Below are 26,469 nucleotides of genomic sequence, written 5' to 3'. Positions count from 1 at the left end.
AAGTTTTTGTTTGATTTAATGTTGGATGAGAAAAAGCAAACCTACAAATTTAAATGTTCATGTAAATAATGGTTCCCACTATATACAGATTGTGTTCAGCTGTATCTGGGCTTCTTTTTTATTTAGAAATGCATAAGTACACAGTTTTTGCAGAATTTGCATTTGGTGTCAGTACCTTACTGAAACTAACAGACCCTAAAAATAGAGACAAAATAAAAAAAATGATATAGGACACTCTGAAATAGACATGTTTTTTTTATTTTCAGAACATTTTTATATATTAACTTTTTTTTAGTCTCCTCTGAGCGGAAAACAGGCAGATATGGGCCTAATTGTTCTAAAATTCTGTTTCCCTTCCGCACAACATCATGCGACTTACCACAACTGAGCAACCAGTTGTAATTACCCGTAACTTTTGCCCATGGCTGTTGTCTCGGCCCCGTGTTGCACCAGTCTAACTAAATCGCCGTCGTTTTGACATGCTACTTTAGGCACAATTACAAACTGCCTGCCATCAAAAGGGAACGGGAGGGTGAGGCTCATAAAAGCTGTGATGCTTCAGCTACTGTGGCAAAATAATTACTCTTTCCAGGATGGAAGTTAAGATCTTTGTAGGAATACAACTGTGGTCAGTGTTGACTTATAACCATGAAATTATCGCCGGCCACAAAAACGAATCCAAGCTTCTGTTCTCTGAGGTACGGATGATTTGGGAGCATGCTTTCCTGACCACAAACAGTTCCCTGTGTGCAAACAAGCTAACCTGAGAGTGTAGAGCGTCTCTTGTCTTTTCCAGCAGCTAAAAGCACCACTTCACCCTGGAGTGACCTTTCTGTCTCAATGAAATGCATCTGGATAAATTAAAGTACAACTCTGTTCAAATACAAAAGTGAATCACCAATATATACATTTGTTGCACCCAGAGAGCAATGAATTTATTTGTGATAAAAGCTTATACTTAATGGGAACACAAAATTCAGTTTCTGAGAAACTTTGAATGCTACTTAAATTAAAAGAATAATAATGATAATAAAAAAGAACAGTTAGCTTGATGGAAATTATTACCATGCAGTGGACATCATATGCCTTTTTTTTAAGAATTACTTCATCAGTTTGGCGTGGTATGATGTGCGATGTTATCCCAGTTTAGTCAATAAACTCCTGCAGGGATTTGCTTCATAATTATCAAAACATGTGTAGTTTCTTGTTTTTCTGTTTCTCATCTGAGCCTCCAATACTTTGTGACTTTTAGCACTTTGGGCAAAGCTGCATGTATCCGATGTGATTATCTGCTGGCCTGAGACTTTCTCCAGCTGACTAATTACTACATTAGGTCGTAACACAAGCAAACAATTATTCTACTCAGTTATGCTCAATATTGCACAGGCTGATATTGCGATGCCAATATGTTTGCAATGTATTGAGTCACACAGAAGGAGCAACACATGAGGCTGTAGTTCAGCTGGGTAAAGAAAAAGTGACTTCAACTCCATGTTTGTGTGAAATGTGACATTGGGCGCCCCCTGCTGCTGAGAAAATAAAGCACTGACTGGAAATGCTTGCAGCAAATAGTGTAATACATTTTATTTAGTTATTTTTATTTTTTGGCAGGTTTTTGTTTAGCTTGATCTCTATTATCATCTTTGTCTGTATGTATTTTTAAGTTTGTTTTTGGTTGCTGGTTCTTTCTGTATTTGTAGCCTTAACATCAACTTTACTTTCTGTTTCAGTTCAGGTCAGTTGATTTTATTAGATAAATTAAAACAAATTAAAAAATGTTTTCTTCCATTTATTTAATTCTTTAATAACTTACTGTGCTTTTTAAATGCGTTTTATGGATTTTTGTGTGATATTATGTTGTTGACACTCACTGTTTTCCTTTTGTTATTTGCAGATAAATGTTCTACAGTCTAAGAGAAGATCAGAAATCCTGAAATCGGTAAATCTGCCTCCTAATCACAATAAAGCCAATTGAATATTATCTAGGGGTTTTTTACATCTGTTTTTTTTACTGTTTTTTGTTTGTTTTTAATATGTAGATGCTGTCCTTCATGTATGCCCATCTGACATTCTTCCATCAAGGTTACGACCTCTTTAGTGAACTGCAACCTCTTATGAAGCAGCTGGGTGGACAGGTATGAGCAGCTTTCTGCAAACATCCAGATTACAATGTCACTTATTCAACTACTGTAATGTCATGTTTTGATGCAAATCCTACTGTTTTTATGTGTGGTGACCAATTAGCTTTTGTATTTAATGCGCTAAAAAAATCATCCATGTCACTTGCTGAATGTTTTTTTTTTAGATTTGTTAGGATCTTTTTTTCAGTTTGGACACATTTATTAACTCCCATGAGGGAAGTATGAAATAAAAACTTAACGTTGAGCATAATTTCACTGAACAATTGGGAAAAAGACTTTAATTTAAATTAATTAAGTTAAGAAATTATTGTTGTTTTAGTCTTGGTGAATTATTGAAATTATCTAGCAAACATTTTAAGATAAATGTAATTGATGCATCTTTTTAAATTTGCATTTTTTTATATTGCCAGTCTGCAGAGAAAGCAGGATGTTAATGAAGGCAAACATTTCCAAAACCCCCTGTCGGATAACTGTAGTACATTAGAGTCACCAAATCTCCATTTCAGCCTTAGTTTGGTCATTATTGAACTGTCCAGGTGTAGATCTGATCTTCTAAGACATTCATTCGGACTCAAAAGAAGTCGGGGGTCAAGGGAGACTTAAGGAATTGACATTCACCTTGAGTCAAATATAAAATCCTTTCTTCAGTCACACCTTCCATGCTGTTAGAAATCATGTTAATCCTGTGTTAAGTGGTACCACAAACTGCATTCTGCAATCTGTCAGGAAGTTAAAAATGACTCCAAGACAATCTTCTAGGTACCATTTACATACCACCTGATGGTTCCTTGTCATTAAATCAGAAATACCTTCTTGAATTCTACCATTGCACGTTTGCTTCTCTGTCCTGAGACTTTACCTCAACATGTCTTAAGACTGACATTTTAATAACAAATATTCTTGAGGGAATGGCATGAAACAGGATAAATATTCATAAAGGCACCTCATTAATACTGCATTAGATGGTTAAAATAAGTGAGATTTTTTTAAATTCAATCGCTCGATCAAGTTTATTTGTACAACATATTTCGGAAACAAGGCAGTTTGAATTACTTTGCATCATGAGAAGACATCATTAACACAGGCAACACTTGTGAAAACCAGTAACAGACATTGCATTTTGTCATGTGCAATCACTATATGTTGCGCCATGTTGAATTTTTTTATGGGTCAAAAGCAACGCTGAACATGTGGGATTTCAAGCCTTGATTTAAAGGATGTCGGTGTTTCAGCTGTTTTTCTGTTTTATATCTGTGGGTTGAGCTGAAGAAAAGAGGAGCCAGAACTCTGGACAATCTAGAAAGATTAATCGTTAACTAGGGTTCACTGACCTACTTCAAATTCTGCTAAACCATATCACCTAGTATGCACCTTTCGCAATTTGATTAGTAATTGGTTAATTGAAAAAAAAAAAAAACAGAGTCAACAGATTAACTCTACTCAGTATTGACGTGAAGTCAAGCAGGAAGAGCTGATTAAAGATTTTTTAATTATTCACTTGTCACTTGTGATTTTGTTAAAAACATCATTATTCTTATTAGACAATGTACAGATTAACATTTATGTGATGATGTCAAACAAGTCTGTTAACCAAACCACATAGAAGGTACTTTTAAATTGTGAGATTTCAACCCAAACGGATCCACCCCTACACACTGTTTCTCTTCCTATCTCATCAGTGTTTGTGTGAATCTGAGTGTGTGTGTGTGGTGTGTTTCCGCCTTGTGTGTATGCATGCGTCCCCCAGCAAACAGGGCCAGCCCTCTGGGGCCGAACTCAGTCCAAATGTGACTTTAAGATGATTATCGCAGTGGAGCTGCTGCTGCAGTTAGCAGGAATGAGGAAGAAAGCTGCCAGGAGGCTGGAAAGAGGGTTTTTTCACAGATTCACACGGTTGATCGTCAGCAGAGCGAACGCAGCGCAGAAACTGAAGGATGATGCTCAAAGTTGGAAGATATGGAGTGTATTGAATCAGAGCTTTGAGGCAGGGATCCTCTGCAGTGTGAGATAGACCTTGGAGAAAAAGTTTTTGTGATGTTTGAACTAGATAACTAGGATTTCTTTTTTTTTTTTTTTTACATTTTGAACGGTGGTGTCTTTGGGAGCCACATTTGAAAATATGGAGCAGTGAAAACCTAATTGAAGGGAAGAGCATTCCTTTGCTTCCCGAACATCCACTGATGTCAGGACAGTGACAGGAACAAACTTTCAAATGCAGATTTTATTTTCTGGAAGGAATAAAAGGAAACTCTCAGGGCTTTAAGGAAAGGACTGTAAAAAGACCCAAACCTTGAAGAGGGAGGAAACAAAAAGCAAGAGACTTTGAATTCAAGCTGACAAACAACTGGACTATAACCCTGCTGTGGATTACAAGCCTGTCGCTCTGAATTTGAAGGAAAGCAGAAAGGAGAGGGAGATCAGAGTGTGGGCTGTGGGAAGCCACGGCGAGAGGATTGTGTTTTCTATCATCTCTCGTCATGAAGCTGAAGAAGATGGAGAGGCTGTGCAGGGAGGTGTGGAGGAGCTGCCAGCAGGTATCAAGCATTGTAAAGCAATTTAAAAGAAAAACATTTGAGAATATAAGAAAAGAAAAGTAAAATAAACTTTGACAAATGTTGAGGGAAACTGATTGGTTTGCTGGTAAGGTATCTCATCTTCTGGTTTTGTTACGTTTCCTTCATGCTCAACTGGCCCTGCAGATCAAATCTTTCTGATTGAAACTTTCAGTGACACACAAACTTGTGACTGAACGAATTCACTGGCTGTGTTCAGTTATGGGGATTTTCTGTATCTTTTCCATGAGTCATAAAGCTTGTCATTGTAGTTTTCATGTCAGCACAGATCTGTGGTTAGTCAGTCAAGAAGCATCTGCCGACTGCCGAACTCTGTCATGGGAGCCATGAGCTGGAAAGACAGATATAATGTTAAAAACAGGTTTACGTTAAATATGAGTCTGTTTTATAGAAGGCAGCAGAGAGACGGAATGGTTTTGACTGAACTGGTTATCAAAGCATAACAGAGAAAAACATTTTCCATCCTGATCTTATCAGCATGCTGCACTCTCGTCCACCCATTTCCGCTCTAAGCAAAACAAATCCCCGCTGCAGTCCTGTCTTCTCTAAAACGGTCAGATAGCAGCAAAATCTGTGTGTACTTTATGGAAGACGCCGTTTTAAGATGTTTATTTATTTATTTAGTGATCATTTACTTAAAAAAAATCCATTGATGTCCACAAATATGTTACGCTATGAGGGGAATAAAAGTGAAAAATACAAAAGTTGCTACAGCTGACTTTTGTTCATTTCTTTTATTTTCATCCTAGAAAGAAACCTTTCTAAATGATCCCCAGAACAATTCAGTCCTTCAGACTTAACCCCATTTAGTATCCATGAGTTGCCATTTCCCACTTACATTCTGTACCTGCATACCAGGTATACATCTATTTATCTTGTTCATTCAGTATTATCGTAAACGATGAAGATAAGTAGTCCAATAAATAGATATAGCAAGATACAAGAAATTCGAACTACAAGTTAAAGTCTCAAGACTTGCATTACACCTTATTCCTAGTTCTTTTGGTTCAGATCCTTTTGTCTGTCTAATCTTATGAAATTTGGCAGAATATGTCCCATGAATAAACAAAGTAGGTTTAAGTGACTTCCTGATAGAAGATATTTTTGTACAACCACTTTCCTTTCCCTCTTAGCGTGTTCAATTGGACACATAGTCGGCATGAAAGGCGAGAAAAATGAAATGTGTTTTACTGTGATATTGCTTTTAACTACAACTTTCTTAAATGATTAAAAATGTTGTGTTCTAAATAGAGTTTTGCAAAAAAAAAAAAAGTGGATCTGATTAAATCTGCTCACGTCTTAATAAATGTTTAAATAGAGGCAACCCTAAGTTAAGATTTAATTTCATGCAGGACTATGAACATAAAAGAAATATGAAAGTTGAAGCAATAAAATGCTTGTTTTCGCTTTTGAATCATTGCACCATGAATCTTTACATGCAAACCTGTTTGTTACTTCTAATGTTTGAAACATAAAATGGAGAGATGTACATTATGCTGATAATAGTTAGCAACACAACGAGCAACATTTGTTGTTTTTCTGACATGGAGCTTGGGTGTGAAGCCATTCCTTTCTCCAAGTTCTGACTCCAGAGGCAGTCAATCTTTTATTAACATTTCTGTTTTGATTTTGAATTGTGATTAACCACAAATGCTTCAGTCTACTTTAAAACTCCAACATTACTCAGTATCTGAATATTTAGTTTGCAGAGGAAACTTTGAACCTTCTTCTTCATCACGCGTCACATTCCTCCTGGAGCCCCTCAAACACTGACCTCTAATCAGATACTGATTCTTTTGTGTTCGAGGCTGCAGACGGCATAATTTAGGTCATGCCACAGCAACAAACCCTTGAGAAACCTAGTTAAGATTTCACAGCTTTAAGGCAAACTGGCACATTTTCAGCAGCAGCCTATGAACCCCAGTTCTTTATTGAAGGCTTTTTTAAGTTGATGTGTTCTCAAAGGAGCCCTTGTTTTCCTCCATGCGTGCAGTTTTTACTGTAAGAAAAAAAAAAAATAAATTTATAATTTCTCATTCATTTCACCCATGATCAAGCCAGCTCAGTTTGTTTAGAAGAGAAAACTTGCCTTGTTTAGGTCTGATCATTGCTCGATCGGTATAAAGCTGAAAATGTGAATTTTCAACACATTTGAGGTCAAAACCTCACACTCAAACCATAAATGGTTGTCATTCCTCAGATTCTGAGCTCTGCTATTTATCTTTGTGCTGGGAGATCATTTTGCTCTTTATGCATAAGCTAAAGCTGGTTTTGACTGACTGAGACGTTTGGCTGTTTTTGACCAGTTGGTTTGGTAAACTGGACTATATTGTTCTGTCTCCTGCAGCTGGACCAGCTGGTGGTCGATGCTGCCAAGGAGAAGAGGGACATGGAGCAGAAACACTCCACCATCCAACAAAAGGTAAATTCACATGAATGCTGTTTCCTCATCATTTTTGGGGGGTTTAAATCAAACATGGTCCGATGGTTTCCATACCAACACACTTGTCATGTGCGTGTAATTTATCTGGAACATTCTCACTTGTTTACCCATTTTTCCTTTCTAAATTTCTTCAGCCCTGATTGAATGGATGGAAAGTATCTGTGAACATACATTTTGTAAAAAGAACTTGCCAAATATTCTTAATTGGATTCACATCTGGACTTTGACTAGGCCATTACAACACGTCTGCTGTGATAAGTCATTCCACCTTTGCAGCTCTGGCTGTGTGTTTACGCTCATTGTCCTGCTGGAAGGTGAACCTACGCTTCAGACCTTTTCAGCCTCTAAAATGTAGCTCCATCCATCAACTCTGAGCAGCTGAAGAAAGATATCCCTACAGCATGATACTGCCACTACTATGTGCCACAGTGAAGATGGCCATGTGTTGTAAAACGTTTTCCATGAAGGCCAAAAAGTGATTTTTCTTCCTTGTTGGCTGTGTCCCCTGAAGAACATTCAAACACTTTCTCACTGTGTCACAATAAAGCTGAATTTTGTATATTCAGTAACTGTAATACTATTTTATTTGGCTGTTTAATTATATCAGGAATCTGATAAAAGTTTGTAAAGGGAGTCAGAAATAAAGGAAAACAATGCCATACTTGGGTATTAACTTGTTCAATTGAGTGTGTGTTTGTCAATTGAGGGAATGGCAGTAGTAGTCCGCCCTCAGGTGTCAGGTGAGCCCTGACGATGATCTCAGCTACACACACATGCATTATTGATAGCAGACGGGAATCCGTTGCTAAACAAACTCGGTTTGGTTTCAGCATGCTTTCAGATCTGATTAGCACTTGTTTATTTCGCCATTCAGTTTCTCTGCTTCTCATTTTCCTAAAGCGTGCAGCAGGTCAGTGGCACATCTTCTGATCTGGGACTCCTGCATCTGTTGAGTTTAACGATGCCCTTAAAGGATAGTGAAGCCGGGAGCTGGTTGTTATATCCCAGCATGTGATGGAAGTTATTTGCCCTGTGGTTTAGTTGTACATCACACAGCATCAGTAAATAGATAATAGTTACTTACCCAGCTGTTCTCTTAATGGGATTTCTTTATTCCACTGTCTGATAACTCAGCTGGAAGAAACACTGTATTCCTCCTTCCTCTTCTCCTCCATCTAACTTCATCATCTCTCCCAACTTCCAGCTATCCTTCCTAAGTTTGACTGAATGCTATTTTTAAGCATTCTTGCCTCCATCTGTCTGGCTGCACCTACCTACACCCTTCTAACCATGTTGTCTTCTCTTTCCTTATGCTTTTGCTCTTCTTTCATCTTTTTTCTAATCTCTCCAGGCTGCTCTGCAGGTAAGTGGTGTTTCTTTTCCTTTTCCCCCTCATTTCTACTTCCATGCAACATCTGCATGAACATAGTTTAGTGTTGGGTCTCTGGAAGGTCAGAATTGATTTCTGAAAGTCTCACTGTTTAGAGAGACTTCAGTGATGAAGACGTTTGATTGGCAATGTGGATAATAGGTTTGAGTTAAGTTGCCATGCATGCTTCTGTGCTTTGTGCTGTTGATGCGTTTATGAGTTTGCTGAGTTTATTGAATAACTTAATGCTGTTTTGACACTTCAAACATCACATGACTTCACATGGTGTATTCATCCTCAGGCAGGTTTGGTCCTTCACAGTTCCTATTCAGTCTTTAAAAGAAATGCTTTTCTTAACATTTATTTTCGGTTGCCGCACATGTTTTCTTCCAAATTAGTTCAAGCAAAGAATTCAGTTAAATTATTTACTCCTGACGTAGTCCCTCATTTTGTGAAAACAAGGCTAAGCAGCTAACGCTTTTGCTTGCTCTACTTTGTGTCAAATTATTTCACTCCACTTCATTCTGGATACACAATGCCTTATAAAAGTATTTTCCCTCGATTTTTGTCACATTCCCTTAATACCTCAAGCCACATAATGTTTTATCAAGATTTTATGTCATTCACCAGCACAAAGCAACACATAAATGCGATGTAGTGGATATGATGCATGGGTTTCAACATATTTTACAACTAAGAAGCTGAGAAATTTGGTGTTCAGTTATAAATTAAGTGCCTTTCTAAGTTTTCTCATTAATAAACAGAGAATCCAGGCATTCTTGTTAGAAAACGCTGGAAAACAAACAAAATCAGTGAAGATCAAGGAACACAGCAGACATGTCAAGGAGAATGATGTAAAGCAGGATTTGGTGATGTAATGATATTCCAGGCTTTGGATTTGTGCACACACAGACATGTTCAGTTTATCTTCTGATAATAGAAACAGTCACACACAACTGCATTATATGTGACTATATGTGGAAACTTGTGCAAGCTCAACCCTAAAGTGTCTGCTTGTGTTTGGAAATATTTTGCCAGAAAGTTTGAGTTAAATATATAAGACCAATTAAAGGAACTTCTTCTTCTATTAAAAAACATCCACATCATCATTCAGTCATTTATCACGTTACTTCCCCATTATGCAAGAAGGAACCTAGAAAGTTTATTTTTGTGCACCATAAAAAGATGGCATCATGATTCTGCTATTGAAATCCTTATGTGAGTTTAAATGGGTCCTGAGGTTGTGTTTAGTATGCCAACTCTGTGCCTGTGTGCATTGTTCAGCAGAAACACTGATGTCAGACCATGACACAGCTAAAGTGCCTTTAAGAAACGCAGTCACGTGCTGCTGGACCGTTCTATCTCTGTGTTATCTAAAGAAAAATAAGTAGAGACCAATAGTTTAAAACAGCTGCAGACATTTTTTATGTGACAATAAACTCCTATGACATAAACGCTTTATAATAAACTTTAAGAAGAGGAAGCTGAGCGTACTATTATCAAAGTGAGGTCATGTTTTATTCTCTAAGTTCTCTGTAAAATCAACCCCAACTCACACAAACACACACACAAACAGGTGACCTTTTGCTTGAATTCTGAGTCCTCTGGAGGAGGAGGAGGAGCTGCTCTAGTTGGATAGACGCAGCGTCAGGAGAGGCAGGGAGGTGACGGTTTGTAGACACGATGATCCACGAGGCTTCAAGTGACTTCAGTCACTGCGATGCCACACAGACTGAGGTGCTGACCAGTTGTCAGCCGTACGGGGAAATTCACACAAGTTAGCAAGGAGAAACTGAGAAACATGAAGATTTTCAGCCGTTTTCACTATGTGTGGTATCTGGTGAGTGCATGTTGAGCATGTAACGGTGTCACTCTGCCAATGTCCACTCGAGTAGTGTTTGGTTTTATTTTTTTTGCTTCAACTTTTCTCTCGTTTGGACCACCTCTTCTCCCTTTCTTAGAAATGCAACCTTTCTTTTCTCTGTGTGGTTCTCTTGCTGTTTGTGTGAAATTTTAGGAGGCGACAGAGCTTGACTTTTTACCAGACCATCGCAGCTTTTGTGCCTGGAGGTCGACCTCTGTACGTAGTCGATGCATTGACTTCCATCTGGTGTCTGTGTTGTAACCCCACCTGCCTCAGCCCATCATCCCCTCGTCAGCACATGCCTGGAAACTGCATTGCAGTGTTCGTGTAGATGTTTGCATCTTTGTCCGTTCCCTCACTTTTACAGCTCGACACATGCATCAGTGTTGCTCTCCTCATAATACAGCATGTCAGTATTGTTGTCGGAGTCTGCTATAGGGAGTTTTGATTGCTGGTTTGATGTGAGGGTTGTTGTCCATTTCCACATTCGGTTTTTAAATGAAAGGACCAGGAAACCACAGCTTTGAAGCGCTTCAGTATAATCTCTTTTTTAGATCTGTAGCTGTATATTGTGACACTACAGTAAGCTCCCAAAATAAGACAAAAACTTTATTAACGCCACAGGAAATCTTTGGTAACACAAATCTTAACCCTTAAGTTAAAATGAAATAGTTTTCAACACAGTAGTGGCAGTATCATGTAGTGGGAATTAGAGACGTTTTGCAGAAAGAAAGGAGTGAAAGTTTCAATCTCCAGACATGTACCAAAAGGTGCTTTTACAAAGTATTGACTTGGGGGGTGGGGCTGAATACAAAGAATTTTTGGAGGGGAAAAAAGATTAGATTAGCATGCAACATTTTCCTTGTACTTGACAATTAAAATCCCATTAAAACACCTAAAAGTTTTCTGCTTCAATGTTACAAAATGTTAAATAGGTATGGATATTTTTGCAAGGCTCTCTGGTCCCAAAACTGTCATCTTAAGCAGGAAGTGGTGGCCATTGTCACAACCTGCTGTATTTCTGAGGTCACTTCCAGTCGACAAACACAGTCATCGGCACTGAAATGTTTACAAACTCCTGCAGGTTTATGTTTGCTTTGTTTATGACTGTGTGATGTTTTGGTTTCAGCCCAAGGCTTGTGGAAGGTGGACTTGCATTGTTGAAATTATAGTTTTATACCTTTTTTAGAATATTAACAATACTTGACAGAAAATCCCCAAATAGAGAAACCATTTAGTTCCTCTAAGTTAAAATTCAGTAAACTAATGTCATTTTTAATATATAAGCTCACTTTCGATTACAAAACCGCTTTTCTAACCCAGGAGGTTTAGAAACCCCCTGGTTTCTAAACCTCCAATGTTAAAACATTGGATGTTTCTGGAAGGACAAAGGATAAGATGATCCCCCTGCTTGTTACAGGAACAGATCTGAAGACTTCCAGCTGTAATTGCTTATGGAGACGCTGATGCTTGCTGTAAATTTATACTCTTCACTCTTCAGGGACACACACACTATCACACACTCTTGTGTAGTTGTACAGGGTGGTGCCTAATGTCACCTGAAGCTGAGGAGAGTGTGGCAGCACCTCAGGTAGTTAACGCAGAGCAGTCTCATAACGACACATGAGACTGAGTTACAGCAGACATGCAGGATATTCAGACAGAGACTCTCTGATGCCTCGCTCTTCACTATGCAAACTACAAGCAATATGGAAAACAGCAACTTTATAGTCTCACTGGTTTAAGATTTTCTTAAACATCTGAGCTGCTCTGATTTTGACCAATCGAACATCTTACTTTAAGAGCAAATTAAATAATGTTCTGGGTGGTTCTGTTGGTAGCCTGTATAACTGGTGTTGGAGCAATAAGTTGGTCTCGTTTCCTGTGAGAGATGGAGTTTGCTCAGGTTTCCCTTTGTCTCTGATTCTGTTCATAACCTTTATGGAGAGATTTTCTTGGTGCGGCCATAATGTTCAGGAAATCCGTTTCAGTGGCTTTAGGATTGGGTCTCTGATGTGATTCTGACCAGGGTGTCAAACTCATTTTCATTTCAAGTCACATCAAGATCATGAATTTCCTCAAAGGCCAGTTGTGGCAGAACGCATTAATGAAACTACCTATCAGACTGTTAATACATTATAGCTTTTTCTGCATTCGGAGTACATCTTAAAATTAAATAGTATTAAACATTTTTCACGTTAATGTACTCTGACAGTAAAAATAAAAACTGATTTGATTTGACTGATAAAATCATAAACCTGGCAAACGATACAACCTTAACCTCGACATTCTCTGGAGTCGAGGGCTACGTAAACAGTTATGGCAGCTCGGCCTTGATAGAGGAAGTAGTTTGGAACTCAGCAGGAAATGTAGGAATTACAGGATCAGCCACATTTATGCATCCATGCAATTGTTTTGTACTTTTATTTGATTTACATTAAACTGAAGGGAAAAAAGTGTGAAGTATTTGACCTGCTGACCTCCAATCATAGACAGTTGAGGGAAAATTGGTGGTTTCCAGTCTTTGGTCGATTGCTGTTGTTTGCTTTGCATCGATTTTCCTTCAAACATTTTTTTTCTATTGAACATATGAATTGAACCCCTGATTTGAAGTATTCAGCCTTACCATTTATTTATGTGAGTTTAATTTATTAGTAGGTTGGTTATAAACATTTATGTATTTTTTTTTTTTCACTTGATACCCTTTATGTATTGTTTGAGGCAAATAAATGGTAAATGCGTGACTCTTTGTTTCAATGTGTTGCATGCAGTGGTTATAATTTAAAATGGCCGCTGTAAGTCAGGCATGCTGTCTCACTCTTGCTTGATTTTTTTTTTTTTTTTTAAATATACATTCAAGTCAGGCTGAGCAGCAGCTAGACCACTAAGCTCTTCTCAGTAATGCTCCAAATTGGTTTTATACCACTGTAGAAAATAAGCGTCATTGAAGGTTTCATGCTGACTTATTGTTCCGTTACTTTTTTATTTATATGTCCATGTTTCCTTTTTTTTTCATGTGGTTTCCAGGATTTTTCTAATGACGACACGAAACTGGAGTATAATGTGGACGCAGATAATGGCATTGCAATGGAGGGTTATCTATTCAAGAGGGCCAGTAACGCTTTCAAGACTTGGAACAGGTAATGACACAGTTGAACTGGTGGCTTAGAAGTAATCTGTACCAGATATAACTTTTATTAGTTTTAAGACTGAAACATTTTTGAGTAGCTAAACACATATAACAAGTTTTTTTTTTTTTTTTTGCTCTTTTGCTTCAAAGTAGCATATATTGTTAATATTTTATGAAGAATGACATATAGATTCAATTAAATGTGTCCTAACTGGGTCAAAAGAAACAGGGCACATGTTAACGTTTTTTGGTACAGAAATCTCTTCATCCCCTCTTACATTCAGGCTGATCCTGCAGCAGTGATTGTAGGGCTCTTTGCTGCTCAGATGGCAATAAAGCTAAAAAATTACCACAAAAACAATGTGACTTCAGCCCAGTGAGCATGTTTATCGGGCTTTGAAGACAGAAATTAAAGTTTTCAAAAAAGCGATGGTTAAAAGAAGCTACTTCAAAGCATCTTGAGTAAAGAAACGCAATGATTTCCAGCTTTATTAATCCTAAAACTTATATTTCCAAAGGATTTGCTTTCAAGTATAGAAAATAATCCTGACATGCTTTGGAAACGTGTTCAAAAAGTGCATTTTTCGTCGGGGTTTGTGCACAGTTTTGCCATAAAACTTACAGTAACTCCATAAATCACATTCCTTAACTATCATTCTTCTCTTCCTTGAAATCTCAACTAATTTAACAAACTGATAATTGTCTGGTGATGTATTACTGCTTTTAAACTCTAAATGCATTAATACATTTTGTGTCCCTTGTTTTTGAGAATAAAAAAAAGTGATCTATTTAGTCATCAGTTTCTCTGGACTTCCCTGTGAGATATTTTAGCAGCATTTCTGCTCATTGCATGCGACCGATTTTCCTCTTAACCATGTGCTCTCCTTTCAGACGTTGGTTCTCCATCCAAAACAATCAGCTAGTTTACCAGAAGAAATTTAAGGTATGTCAACTGACTCCCCACACCAACCACACAGAAAAAATGTTTCTGTTTTGGGGTTTTTTGTGTGAGTATTTTTAGTTTACTGCTGTACGGCAAATCTTTGAAACAGCTGTGCTGTGTGGAGTAAAGCACTGCTGCACTTCAGGATGGGCTTCTGTTTTGGTTATAATTCTGAAAAGTATTTGTATTTATGATTCAGTAGAAAATAAACACATCTATTTTTCACCCTTGTTATGAATGTTAAGAATTCTTATTTAGTACTAATTCAAAATTATACCGCTTGATACAATGGCAGTAATGTTTTTTTTTATTAGAAACACAACGCTCAAACCCAGTCACTCATGTAGATTTAGATGGTTTGATCAAATCTACTACCCTCGAATGTAAATTAAATGGATTGTGAAAGCAAAGTGACAGTACATTGTCTATAAGAGTAATATTAAAACGTTTTAAATGGTGTTCACATTGCAAATACCAATTGTGTGTTATAAAACGATTTCAAGAAACAAGGTGCGTAACTACGTGTGTGTTTTGGGTTAATGCTCATTTTGGGGTACTTAATTATTTTGTTTTTCTGCTGCCCCACAGGACAACCCGACAGTCGTGGTGGAAGACCTGAGGCTATGTACAGTCAAGCACTGCGAGGACATCGAGCGGCGCTTCTGCTTTGAAGTAGTTTCACCCACAAAGTAAGTCAGAATCACATGAACATTTCTAGCAGTCTTAAGAAATACCGAAGTATAACAGAAATGCATGTGGAAATGAAGAGTTTGGGGTTGAAGGAGCAGCAAATCTATCATTTAAGACACACAAACAGATTTTCTCACAGCTGCTGTTTGATGCTTGTGTTCCCCTGTGAAGGAGCTGCATGATGCAGGCCGACTCAGAGAAGCTGCGGCAGGCTTGGATCAAAGCCGTCCAGAACAGTATCGCCACCGCCTTCCGCGACAAGGGAGACAGCGGCGAGGTAAAGAAAAAAAACAAAAAAAAACACATGAGAGCATACATCTATTAAAGTATAAAAAATGATGTCAGAAAGATTCAGATGTTAAGTCTTTTAACAGCACAACTGAATAGGATTTAATTTTAGAAATGTGTGTGAGATGAGAGATGTGGACTTCTGGAATAGTTTTCAGCTGTTTATTTATTTAAGTCTTGAGTTTAATTTACTGTCTATTCTGAACACTGACCGGTTTCCTCATGCAATCTCGTGCCAGAAGCTGGACAGGAAGTCATCCACGTCAACAGGGAGTCTGGACTCCGGAGGGGAACCCAAGGAAAGGTCGCTGAAAGGAGAGAGCGCTCTGCAGAAGGTCCTGGCCATTCCTGGCAACGCCTGCTGCTGTGACTGTGGCCAGCCGGACCCACGCTGGGCCAGCATCAACCTGGGCATCACTCTCTGCATCCAGTGCTCTGGAATCCACAGGTCGAGACGCAGACTCTTTCCGATAAATGCTCTCAAAATGCAACAGGTTTATCTACATTAAAAAAAACAGCAAAACTMATAAACCAAGTGAACATTTTGGGTGAATTTTMTTTTTCTTTTATAGATCTTGCRTAACGCAGGTCATGCAGAGTTCACTTCAGCTCTGTGAAAACAAAAAAATAATTAAAACTTGTTTGCTTTTGTAAGTTTGGGGAAATATTTCCTGTTATGGTGTGAAAAGCTTTGGGATTTGTGAAATGTAAACCTGCGATTACATAAACCCTCAATCTGTGTCGGATGTTGTCACAACATTTAATTACTTTCCATAGCAATGTTAATTAAAGCTTAATATGAAAGTGACGAGGTCCGTTCCCACAATCTACATTATAAGAAAATAATCTAATGGCATATCTTTGTTTCTGACTCTTGCACACAGGATATAATCATAGAATAAACTTCACTACACAAAGATGAAAAGAGTGAATAGAAAAGAAATCTTGCTTTGTAACTTCACAGTGCAGGAAAGGGAATCAAATATCTTCTGTAGCTCAATTCACTTGTGTTGCTGTAACAAAAATATGTAAAGTGACCTTTTTGTTTACTTGTTTTCCCTACAGGAGCCTGGGAGTTCATTTCTCCAAGGTTCGGTCTTTAACTTTAGACTCATGGGAGCCAGAACTGCTGAAGGTAATCCGGCTTCATTGTTGAGATTCATATAATGTCAAGTCTTGACTCTGCTGCAAACCGTGTCTTATTCTGATTTATGCCAAGTTCAGCAATTATTGTTTTTTTTTATGAATTTCACCAGTTGATGTGTGAACTTGGAAACGGAGTGATCAACCAGATATATGAAGCTCGACGAGAAGAACTAGGAGCCAGAAAACCACAGCCGGGAGACCCCAGGTACGAAACTGCTAATGTTGTTATTACATTTTAGGTAATAAAATGTTTATTTTCTTATTTAAAAAAGGAATGTAATTATTTGGGGTGGGGGGTTGCATCTTTTACTGTATATTTAATGTTGTACACTGGTAAAAGACAATATCTTACCAAGTATTTTTGGTCTAGTTTCAGTAACTTTGAATAAACCCAAGCTGACTTACAAGGGACACTTCAGCAAGATATAGTATATACCTATATAATATATTAAGTCAATGATTTCTTAATACTGATGAAAAAGAAAGTACTAGTTATAAGAGAAACAATCTACCAGTGAAGCAGTCTGACTTTTTCATCAGTATTAATAAATTACTGACATGCAACAAGCTCCTATATCTGGCTGAAAAGTTACTTTTAAGTTAGTTTTATCTTATTTCAAATGCACTAAGATATTTGCACTATAAACTAGAACAAAAATACTTGGTAAGGTTATGTGTTTTTGCAGTGCATAAAGAAGCTTAAGTGGTCAATTTAAAAAATTCAAAATCTGCAGAATGTGGCCATTATTTTACCTGATTGTCAGAATAATTGATGACTTAACTAAAAATAATTAGTTGCATCCCTAATTTGCTGTTAGTTTTTCTTTTACTGATCACCATAATATGCCCTGGAAAAGTATTCATAGCTCTTGACCTCCTTTGGCTGCATTAATCAGCCCAACATGTCTGTGTGATTTGCCGGCAGACACGAGGTGGAGGCTTACATCAAAGCCAAATACGTGGATCGACGTTTCGTCCGCCGGCCGTCAGACGAGGAGCTTCGTAACAAGGTTGTTTCTCTGAGCAAAGAGGAGAAGAGGCTGAGCAGCAGCTCGGACCACCTACCCCCTAAAGCCCCTCCGCCCACTCCAAAACTTCGGCCGGGCTCTCACGCATCTGGACAGTCAGGTCGGTGTCTCATAAAAACACCATGTGGCTCTGTAACCCAACTTTCAGAATAAAAACAAAACAACATTTTAATGTCACCATGACTGCGATCTCACTACGTTTAGAGGCTTTGAGAGCGTTTCAGGTTTGCCTGGCTGTAAAATGTTACTGGATCTAGATGTGGGGGGTTTTCTCATTCAGACTGTTGACTGACAGCTGTGTGGTGTTTGTAGCCCACCCATCGGCGTAACGTACGTTCTTTGTGAGCAGCATATGTCTGCAGCCTCTTTGCTTCGCATTGCTTTTTGCAGTCTGTCTCTTCCAGTGTTAGCCCAGCCTGTAGTCTAACCATCTGTTCCCCTACCTTGCTTTCTTCTTTCTCTCCTTCCTCATTCCTTTTACTTTTACTCCCTTCATTCCTCCCCTGGCTGTTCTGTGCTTCTGGACTAAACCGCCTTGTATTTCTGACCTCAAAACTCTCCAACCCCACCCCGCCACCTTAACTGCACTTCCCATCATCCCTTGCGTAGCTGCTGCCTGCGGCAAAGAGGCCCGCCGCGACTCTCTCTTCTGTCCTGATGAGCTTGACTCGCTCTTCTCCTACTTTGACACCTCCTCCAAGCTCAGGAGCAGTAAGTAATAAAAGCTGAGTATTTGGCTTGCTTTCCGTCCCCCCCTCCCCCCCCCTGCTGTTCGTTTTGAATTTTACAGTTTTGGGAGTAGCGGCCCTTTATCCTTTCTTCTCTTCCTTTCTCATCCAGACTCATGCTGTCCTGTAAGCTTTGCAGAACATGACATGTTACTGTGTTTATAAAGGAGGAGGGCAGTATTTCTCTCACTCAAACTGGTATTTGCACTTTTATCTGTGTCATTGTTTTGGTTTTTTCTTTCTTCCTTTTTTATGTTTTGTTTTTAGGGACCGGGATCTTAAGGTGATGGAGTCTGTCATCCAGGGTTCTGTTTTGTTTACCGTCATTTCGTTGTTGCCAATAAGAAATATTAGGTGCGCCTTCCTAATCAGCCTGCAGAAACCTCAATAAAGTTCATAAAAACTTTCATTCAGGAACATCCGGAGTCTTGTATCGATTATCTCAAATCAAGACTCATCAGCTGGAAGGTGTTCCTTTTATTTCATGCTCTTTGGCAACAACAGTTTCATGTCAACCACATGTAGTGAGTCAGATTGTTGTTTTACAGTGAAAAGTGCGGACAGCGGCATTCAGAACAGCGCCGATGGGAGCAGGGAGATGCTGGCCACCACTCCGTCCAGTAACAGCCTGGCAGATGCAGGTGAGAGGCCCCAACCCTGACGAGTTGCTTTTTGAGATCTTTTTGCCTACTTCATGCTGCCAAACAGGTTCTATTTAACGCTTTATTCACAGCAGGCAAATGCGACACAAGTGTGATTTTTTTTTGTTTGTTTGGTTTTTTTGTTCTTTAATAAATGAAACCATTGTTTAACAAGTCATTTTTGCATGCAGGCCACCAGTTTGTTTGGCCTGGATCGTTAAAGTTTGACTAAAAAGAAGCAGAGAAAAAATGTAAGAGTATAAATATGACACAGATCTTTCCCTCTAATTTCCAGAAGCTGCAGAGGCTCCCCCGGTGCCCGCCACGCTCCCGACCGCGTCGCCCTGTAAGGAGGTGGTTTTCTTCGAGCCGAAGGAGTACAGCCCGGGTCTGCAGCTCTACTGGGCGTCCTTCAGCCGCAGCCTGCCGGACATGGCCGAGGCTCTGGCCCACGGCGCCGAGGTCAACTGGGTCAACACCGAAGAGGAGAAGAGGACGCCACTCATCATGGCAGTGCATGGGGTCAGTGTGAATTTAATTAGTCCTGTCAGGTTTATTATAGATTTATTCATTGATCAATTTGTTAGACATGTAATGAATCCAACAAAAAACTTACTCAAATGTGTAGTACAATTAGAAAAAAAAGCCCATCATGATATCTTCTCCAGGGCTCACTGGTCACCTGTGAGTTTCTGCTCCAAAACGCAGTGAATGTGAACCAGCTGGACGCTCAGGGCCGAGGGCCGCTGCACCACGCCACCATGCTGGGACACACGGGGTTCGAACACACAGCCACGCCCATCTGCCTCCAACATTTCTAAAAACAGAGCATCTCACCAACTTCTCTCTGTTACAGCCAAGTCTGCTTGTTCTTGAAAAGAGGAGCAAATCAAAACGCAGCCGACATCGACGAGAAGACGCCGCTGAGCATAGCAGTGGAGGCGGCAAACGCAGATATTGTCACATTGTGAGTTTTATTCCTTATTGCTCAGAGTTTCTATATATGATTAGAGGTATGAATACTTTTGCACTGAGTTGTAAAGAGATCACAGCGTTACTAAATCTTTCACAGGTGTAATTTCTGTTCTGATTTACGTTTCCAACTTGTTGCGTTTCTTCGTCAGATTGCGGTTGGCCAAGATGAACGAGGAGATGCGGGAGGCGGAGGGGCCCTACAACCCGTCAGGTCAATATAACTCCAACAGCCCCACCGAGATGCAGTACAGGAAGTGCATGCAGGAGTTCATTAGCCTGCAGCTTGACGATGAGTCTGATTAGAGGTGTAAAAGCTCGGGCTTCAGAGTTGGGCTCAGTTAAAGCAGCAAAACCGAGAAAACAGAGTCTCTGAGCTTTGCCACATTTTCTTGAAGGAACTCTGAAAGGAGATCTGTGGCTAGAGTTAGCTTAGCCCAACTCTGTTAGCTGAGCTCCTGCTGGGAGCTGAGCCGGCCTCTGCACCATTTCTCATCAGGTGTTAAGACAGGAGAAACGTGACTCAATAAAGCCATCAAATCTGAACTCTAAGCCAGAGTTTTGCTTCCAAAAGCGAGTGACTTTTCCTTTCTGTGACTGTTATCATATGGGATAGCATAAAATGTCTCTGTTTTTGTCAAAGGTTTCCTCTGTGCTGGAGGAGCCTCTCCTAACTTACAGCCATTGTCCAGAAATGAAAGTATTTATTGCTACAATGCAAAGTAGCTGCCTGCTGAACTCAGTGACTTCATCACAAGATCTGCAATAATCAAGACGTTTGAATGAAGCTCAGTGTTGATAGGGTAGCATAGTGTGTGTGTGTGTCTGTAAACTATAAACATCCGTTTTTAGAAATTATGCACATTCCAGTTGTTGGTTATATGCAACTACTGTACCTTCTTTCTTGTGACTGTCTGGTTTTAAGGTCTTAATTACGTTCAGGGCTTGTTTACTTGTTTTTCTGGTCTAAATATATGATCCGTCTTGCTGTTTCTACATGCCTGGATAAAAAGAAATCTATTTTAGAACATTTTTGTTTTATAAAGTACTTTTAGCAAGCATGTGAGAGCTATTTTCACTGTACATGTTGTAAATAATTCATGTGTATAGTTTGTGATTAACGGAATACGTTAGGAGTGACTGTAGCTGCAGGGGTTGTATTTACACCCTTGGGTACTTTTATTTTTATTTGATTGAAAGGTACTTATGAAGAGTCAGTGTTGTTGCTTATGCTCACAGGAAATCTAAAATTGTAAGACGATCGTCTGGAATGTTAGCGGATTTCTCTTCAGATATACTAAACCCGTTTAGGGATGATGCGTCTTCCAGTGCAATAGCCTAGAGAAAGATGGATATGTAACTGTGTGAAGCTTGTTTTCGTTTTTGTTTTTTTAAATCATCTTCTAGTCCTAGCTTCTCTGTGTGAGAGTCGTGTGGGAGCTTTAAAATTGCAACTTATATCAAAAATCTTCAGAAAGACTGTGGAATGAGCTCGGTTTGGTTTTGCTGATTGAAATATACCCCAGTTTCATCTCGTATGTTTTCTTCATGCTGCATGAAATCATCCGCGGGGTCCCGAAGCACTTTGAATTAATGGGGAGGGACAGAGCGCCCCCTGCTGTATAACACGAGGCGTTCAAAAAGAAAAATGTCAGCGAAAGGTCAAACTACTTCATCACTGATTATGTTTTTTTTTTATGGAAACATGTGAAGATGCTGCTTGTGATGACCACTGGAGGGCGCACTGAAGAGATGTTTGTACCCTGATTATTTTCATTTTCTTTATCACATTTGGAATCGATTGGCAAAACAATAATATACATACAGCGCTTTGAAAAAGTATTCATTCTCTCTCTTTGCGTTTCTGTTACAATAGCAGACCTTTATTTTATTTATTTTTTTTGCAGAAAATGAGAAATAGTCAAAATAATAAAAAAGATGCAGTGCTTTCAGACCTCAAATAATGCAAATAAAACAAGTTCACACATTTATAAGGAACAATACTAATGTTTTAACTCTAGAAGAGTTCAGAAATCAATATTTGGTGGAATAACCAGGTGGTTTTCAATGAGGGTCAGTGCAGTGGGCTCTTCATTTTTTCCAGAGATGTAAAAATATATAAATTACAAGTATGGGGTGAATTTGTCTTCATCTCTCCTGAGTCAAAACAACTTTTTCTGAAATTACAGCTTTCAAGTCTTCTGGGTTGTGTCTCAGAAGACACAACTTTGCACATTTAATGAATAAAATTTCAGCCTAAATAGTTGAGCCTCAAAGAGATTGCACAGAAGCACAGCAGTGAACTTTAAGTCTCATCAAAGATTTTAAATCGACTATATCCTTCAGTTTATCTCGTGCTCTACTGTTTTTTGGTCTGTATAAAATATCCCAACAAAATGCACTGAAGTTTGTCGTTATGACGTTCAAAGGGTGTGAATACTTTAGCAAAGCATTTTGTTAAAGTTTTTAACTTGTGTTCTAAGAGTATGCAGGAGGTAAATTAGCAGCAGAATAAGCATGTTGTGTCACCAACGGCTTTTGTTTTTGACTTATAGTTATTGATTATGAGAAGACTGATGGATAATTAGGTGGAAGGTCAGTGAGGAAGATCCAGCCTCATTGATCCTCCATGTTTTATGGAGCTGAGTTCATCTTTGTTTGAGGTTTAATGAGTTGGAATAAAAAGCAGCAGAGTGGTTCCGAATCTCAGAAATGGCATTGAAGTTTAAAAACTCAAAGTTCTACAGCAAGTTTTGGAAAAAAAAAAAAAAAAAAACTAAAACGAAGATTTATTTTGTCATCAACTCAGATTGAGAACCACTTTCCTGACGTTTAAGCAGTTCTTCTTCTCATCTTGTTCTCTTTCTGTTTTTGTATTTTGCTTTTCATTTCTCGCTCTCCACCCCAGAGTTTGTGCCTTTCTTCTGTTCTCTATGTTTCTTTGGGGCACTGAGGCCAACACAACTGTATTTTTGTACATAAACTCCTGCACTTTAATCACAATACAGTTGTTGAGGAAAAACAAATGTCTGTGGGCTCCTTTATTTCCTCCTGAGCGGAGCCCTGCTGCCTCTTCCTGTTCTCCTTCTCTCCTGTGTTGTTGTGTTTCGTTTTCTCGAGCCGCGCCGACTCTCTGTCAGGTAGGGACGACTTTTTCTTTCTCTGTTCTGATGGAAACTTTCACTGCATGAGCTTCTCAACTCTGACCTGTCCTGCTGCTGACCTGGAGCTCGTTCCCCACACCGTCTGGAAAAGTTTGGAATTTGATCCAGGAATTTCCTGGTCGGGATGAATGTTTACAAATATTTGCATCTTCTGACTTTTTTCCTTGACTCGGTGTGTAAAAGTTGTGTCCAGCTGTCTGTTCTAATCCATCCCTATCAGTAGATACATCCCTTTATTCATCTACCCATCCTGCCCATCAATTGTCTGTCCATCCAAACATTTGTCCATCAATCCATCTATTTGTTCATTCATCCATCTCTCCTTCCATTGGAATATTTGTTAAATTCTTTTTTTTTTTTTTTACTTTAAAACTGGACAAAAAAGAAAAACAAATCAATGCTTTGCAAGTGTGAGTCTGAAAACCATGTCTAAACCCCGATTGTGGTAAATGCATTTCCTCATTACTTTAGTCAGAATTTTAATTCTGTCAGACTTTGCTTCACTTTGCGGCAGCAGCAGAACTAGAAAGCTGTTTGCCAGCCTGACGGATTTTAGTAACGAAGAAAAAAAAAAATCTCTGCAGCCGATTGTGGAAAATAGCCCGGCGCTGAACATCAAAAACAGCTGCAGGTCTTTTATTTTCCTGCTGCGTCTGTTTATGTTTGTTCTACTTGTTTTTCTTCTTTCCAGGGGACGAAACCTACCAGGACATCTTCCAGGACTTCACCCACATGGCCTCCAACGACCCGGACAAGCTGAACCGCTACCAGCAGTACGACCCTCAGAAACCCTGACGCTGCGGCCCAGGTCAGACTTTCACCACTTCAAAAAAAAAAAAAAAGGCCTGGAGTGACGTCGGCTTTCCTTGCAGGATCATTCGGAAAGAATCTCATGTCACTTCTAGTTTTTGTAAGAGCCTGGAAGCACTTTGGTCAACTGAATAAAAAAATAAAAATAAAAAAACCCCTCATTCATTCATTCGCTTTTCAGTTTGACCTTCCTGCTGTCAGCCAATGGTACAGTGTTAAAGCTGTTTGAAAGGATCTCAGATGAAAACTGAACTCTGAATGTAGAGCAGTCATCGTTCTTTGACCAAGTTTAACTTCTCCCATCCGGATGTGCGAAACATATGTAGAGAAGTTATGAAAAAAAAAAAAAAAAAAAGCCTTTATTGTTTTTCATGAACGGTTTGGCCTGTACATGCTTTTACTTTATTTGCACAAGTCTCTTCATGTACTGGAAGCAAACCTGTTAATATTTCATTTGTGATTTTAAAACGTTGTTGATTTAAGTAGATTTGTAAATGTTAATAGTTTTAATGTTTTTGTGCCTGCAGATTGTATCATTGGAAGATTGGGGGGGGGGGGGGGGGGGGGGGGAAACGTTTTATCTTAGACTCTCGAACTAAATGTTGTGGCACAACAAGAAAACATCAGCCAAACATGTTAGCTGACAAGTTTTCTTTCACATCAATAATACATCATAAGAAACAAAGACAAAGCTACTTTCAGTACTGAAAAGGTGTCACACTTAAACGTTTTGAGTCATCAAATTTAATAATCAGGTGAGTAAATACAGAATATGGTTTATATAGAGTGTAAATCTAATCAAATTAACTTATCCTCACTAGAGCAAATACCTGGCAGAAAATGGAATGTTTTCCCAGATGTTTTGGGATCCTTAAGCTATTTTTTGGGGGGGGAGGGTTTTTTGCGCTAATGAGTCGGATCTTTGACTTCTTTTTCCCCGTCTCTTTCTTCCTGTTGAATCGTGAACTTTGACCCTCACCAAGGCACTGGAGGCCTACTCTTGCTGCTCTTTGAGTGACTTCTCTTCTCCAGTTTTGAATAATGACTTTACTGGAATTCACTAGCATAAAAATAAATAAATAACGTTTAAAAAAAAGCCCTAAAATGTCTTTGTAACCCTTTCTAGATCGACATCCTGACTGCTTTTGTTTTCTTAAACGCATTTTGATCAGGGCATGACGAGTTGTTCTGCTTCGTGTTCTTGTGTCAACAAATGAAGCATCTTTTCAACAAGGGGGGTGATTGCGAATTCACATGAGGCCAGCTTTACTCAGCTTCTCTTTGTCTTGAATTAATGTTCACTTAATGATCTGAAACATTTAAGTGTGACGAACAAAACAAGAACAACTGAAAACCCGTAAAGGGAAAAATCCTTTTTTCACTGCAGTGCAGCTGTTACCTCAGTGGTGTCCGAAGTCGGTCCTCGACAGCCGCTACCCGCATGTTTTACCTGGTTCAACACACCTGAATAAAATGACAGCTCATTAGCAGAAACAGGAGCAGGAGGAGGTGATTGGACCATTTGAATCAGCTGCGTTAGAGCAGAGACGTCTAAAATGGGCAGGACACCAGCTACGCCACAACATTTAGCTACAGAGTTGTTGCTCCTCTTCTTGCTCTTCTGCTGCTCATCTTGCAGAAGAAAACAGAGATCAGCCCAACAATCATAGTAGAAATGTCCGTTTTTGATCAATTTGCAGACAGTAGCAGTGCATTGTTTGTAATTATCCAGCCGAGCCGGAGCTGATGCATATGGGCAGACAGCAGAGGGTGTCATGAATGAGTTTTCATTTTTATTGACTGCATTTCTTTTTCAGTTGAGGAAAAGAAGCTTAAAGTGTTTTTGTTGAATGAAACTCAATTCAACGTTTGTATCTAGGATCTTAGTTTAGGAATTTGCCTACATTTCTGAATAAGTTCCCAAATGTAGAAATTCAGTTTTAAAGTTTAGATGGTGATTTCAGCATTTTGTGCTGAAATCAGGTTAAATATGACACAGCTCTGTTTTATCCTGTAAGTTCTCTCTTTTTTTTTGTAATCTCTTTGATATTCTGTGTAGATTTTTCTGATCAGAGGACAAATCTGTCCAAAGCAACATGGGATACAGTTTTTGTACATTTTGTACAGATGATTTCAAATTCTCAAGACTGAAGTATGGAGTTAGAGGTACTTGAATGATTTAAATAAGCTTTTATATATGCTGTTTGTATCCTTTGATAAACATAGCCTGTTTTTATATGTGCCGTCTGTTCGCCTGTATACATGTACTGTATAATACACCTGTAATGATATCTGCAAGGTCTTAAATACACAGAAACAAATGATTCACCTCCAATTGTTGGGTCTCTTTTTGGTTTGAATGGGCAGGAATGCATGGATGCTTTTTGCTGATTAAAAATGTAATCTTTGTTTTTAATTTGCTCAGGTTCTTTTTAGTTTGCCTCTACAATAAACTGCATTCTGAAATTTATCCAGCAGGGGGAGAACTGCTTCCACTCCCCCTTCACGCTGTGAATACAACCTGGAAATCAAAACTCCA

The 26,469-nt window shown here is 38.9% G+C and overlaps 1 protein-coding gene across 4 annotated transcripts in view; it reads left to right on the top strand.

The window, feature by feature from the left end:
* The window catches only part of LOC103463472 (arf-GAP with coiled-coil, ANK repeat and PH domain-containing protein 2), a 51,085-nt gene extending 24,825 nt beyond the window's left edge, over positions 1–26,260 (top strand). The window contains exons 7-26 of one of the 4 annotated variants that reach the window (XM_008406836.2): positions 1,895–1,939; positions 2,040–2,135; positions 7,062–7,136; positions 8,509–8,520; positions 10,544–10,606; positions 13,418–13,530; positions 14,412–14,463; positions 15,052–15,152; positions 15,325–15,430; positions 15,681–15,889; positions 16,507–16,576; positions 16,698–16,792; positions 17,513–17,715; positions 18,225–18,326; positions 18,892–18,984; positions 19,280–19,506; positions 19,653–19,762; positions 19,841–19,951; positions 20,109–20,170; positions 23,812–26,260. In XM_008406836.2, coding sequence (XP_008405058.1) covers positions 1,895–1,939; positions 2,040–2,135; positions 7,062–7,136; positions 8,509–8,520; positions 10,544–10,606; positions 13,418–13,530; positions 14,412–14,463; positions 15,052–15,152; positions 15,325–15,430; positions 15,681–15,889; positions 16,507–16,576; positions 16,698–16,792; positions 17,513–17,715; positions 18,225–18,326; positions 18,892–18,984; positions 19,280–19,506; positions 19,653–19,762; positions 19,841–19,951; positions 20,109–20,170; positions 23,812–23,915 — 2,049 coding nt within the window. In that variant the 3' untranslated portion in view covers positions 23,916–26,260. The remainder of the gene's footprint in view (positions 1–1,894; positions 1,940–2,039; positions 2,136–7,061; positions 7,137–8,508; positions 8,521–10,543; positions 10,607–13,417; positions 13,531–14,411; positions 14,464–15,051; positions 15,153–15,324; positions 15,431–15,680; positions 15,890–16,506; positions 16,577–16,697; positions 16,793–17,512; positions 17,716–18,224; positions 18,327–18,891; positions 18,985–19,279; positions 19,507–19,652; positions 19,763–19,840; positions 19,952–20,108; positions 20,171–23,811) is intronic. The other 3 variants (XM_008406837.2, XM_008406839.2, XM_008406838.2) reach the window with 3 other exon arrangements.
* Positions 26,261–26,469: the final 209 nt, after the last annotated feature.

This window comes from Poecilia reticulata, linkage group LG4 (assembly GCF_000633615.1).
Source record: "Poecilia reticulata strain Guanapo linkage group LG4, Guppy_female_1.0+MT, whole genome shotgun sequence".
Classification (NCBI taxonomy): Eukaryota; Metazoa; Chordata; class Actinopteri; order Cyprinodontiformes; family Poeciliidae; genus Poecilia; species Poecilia reticulata.
The sequence above is the reverse complement of the archived record's forward strand: the minus strand, read 5'-3'. Positions and strand labels throughout refer to the sequence as shown.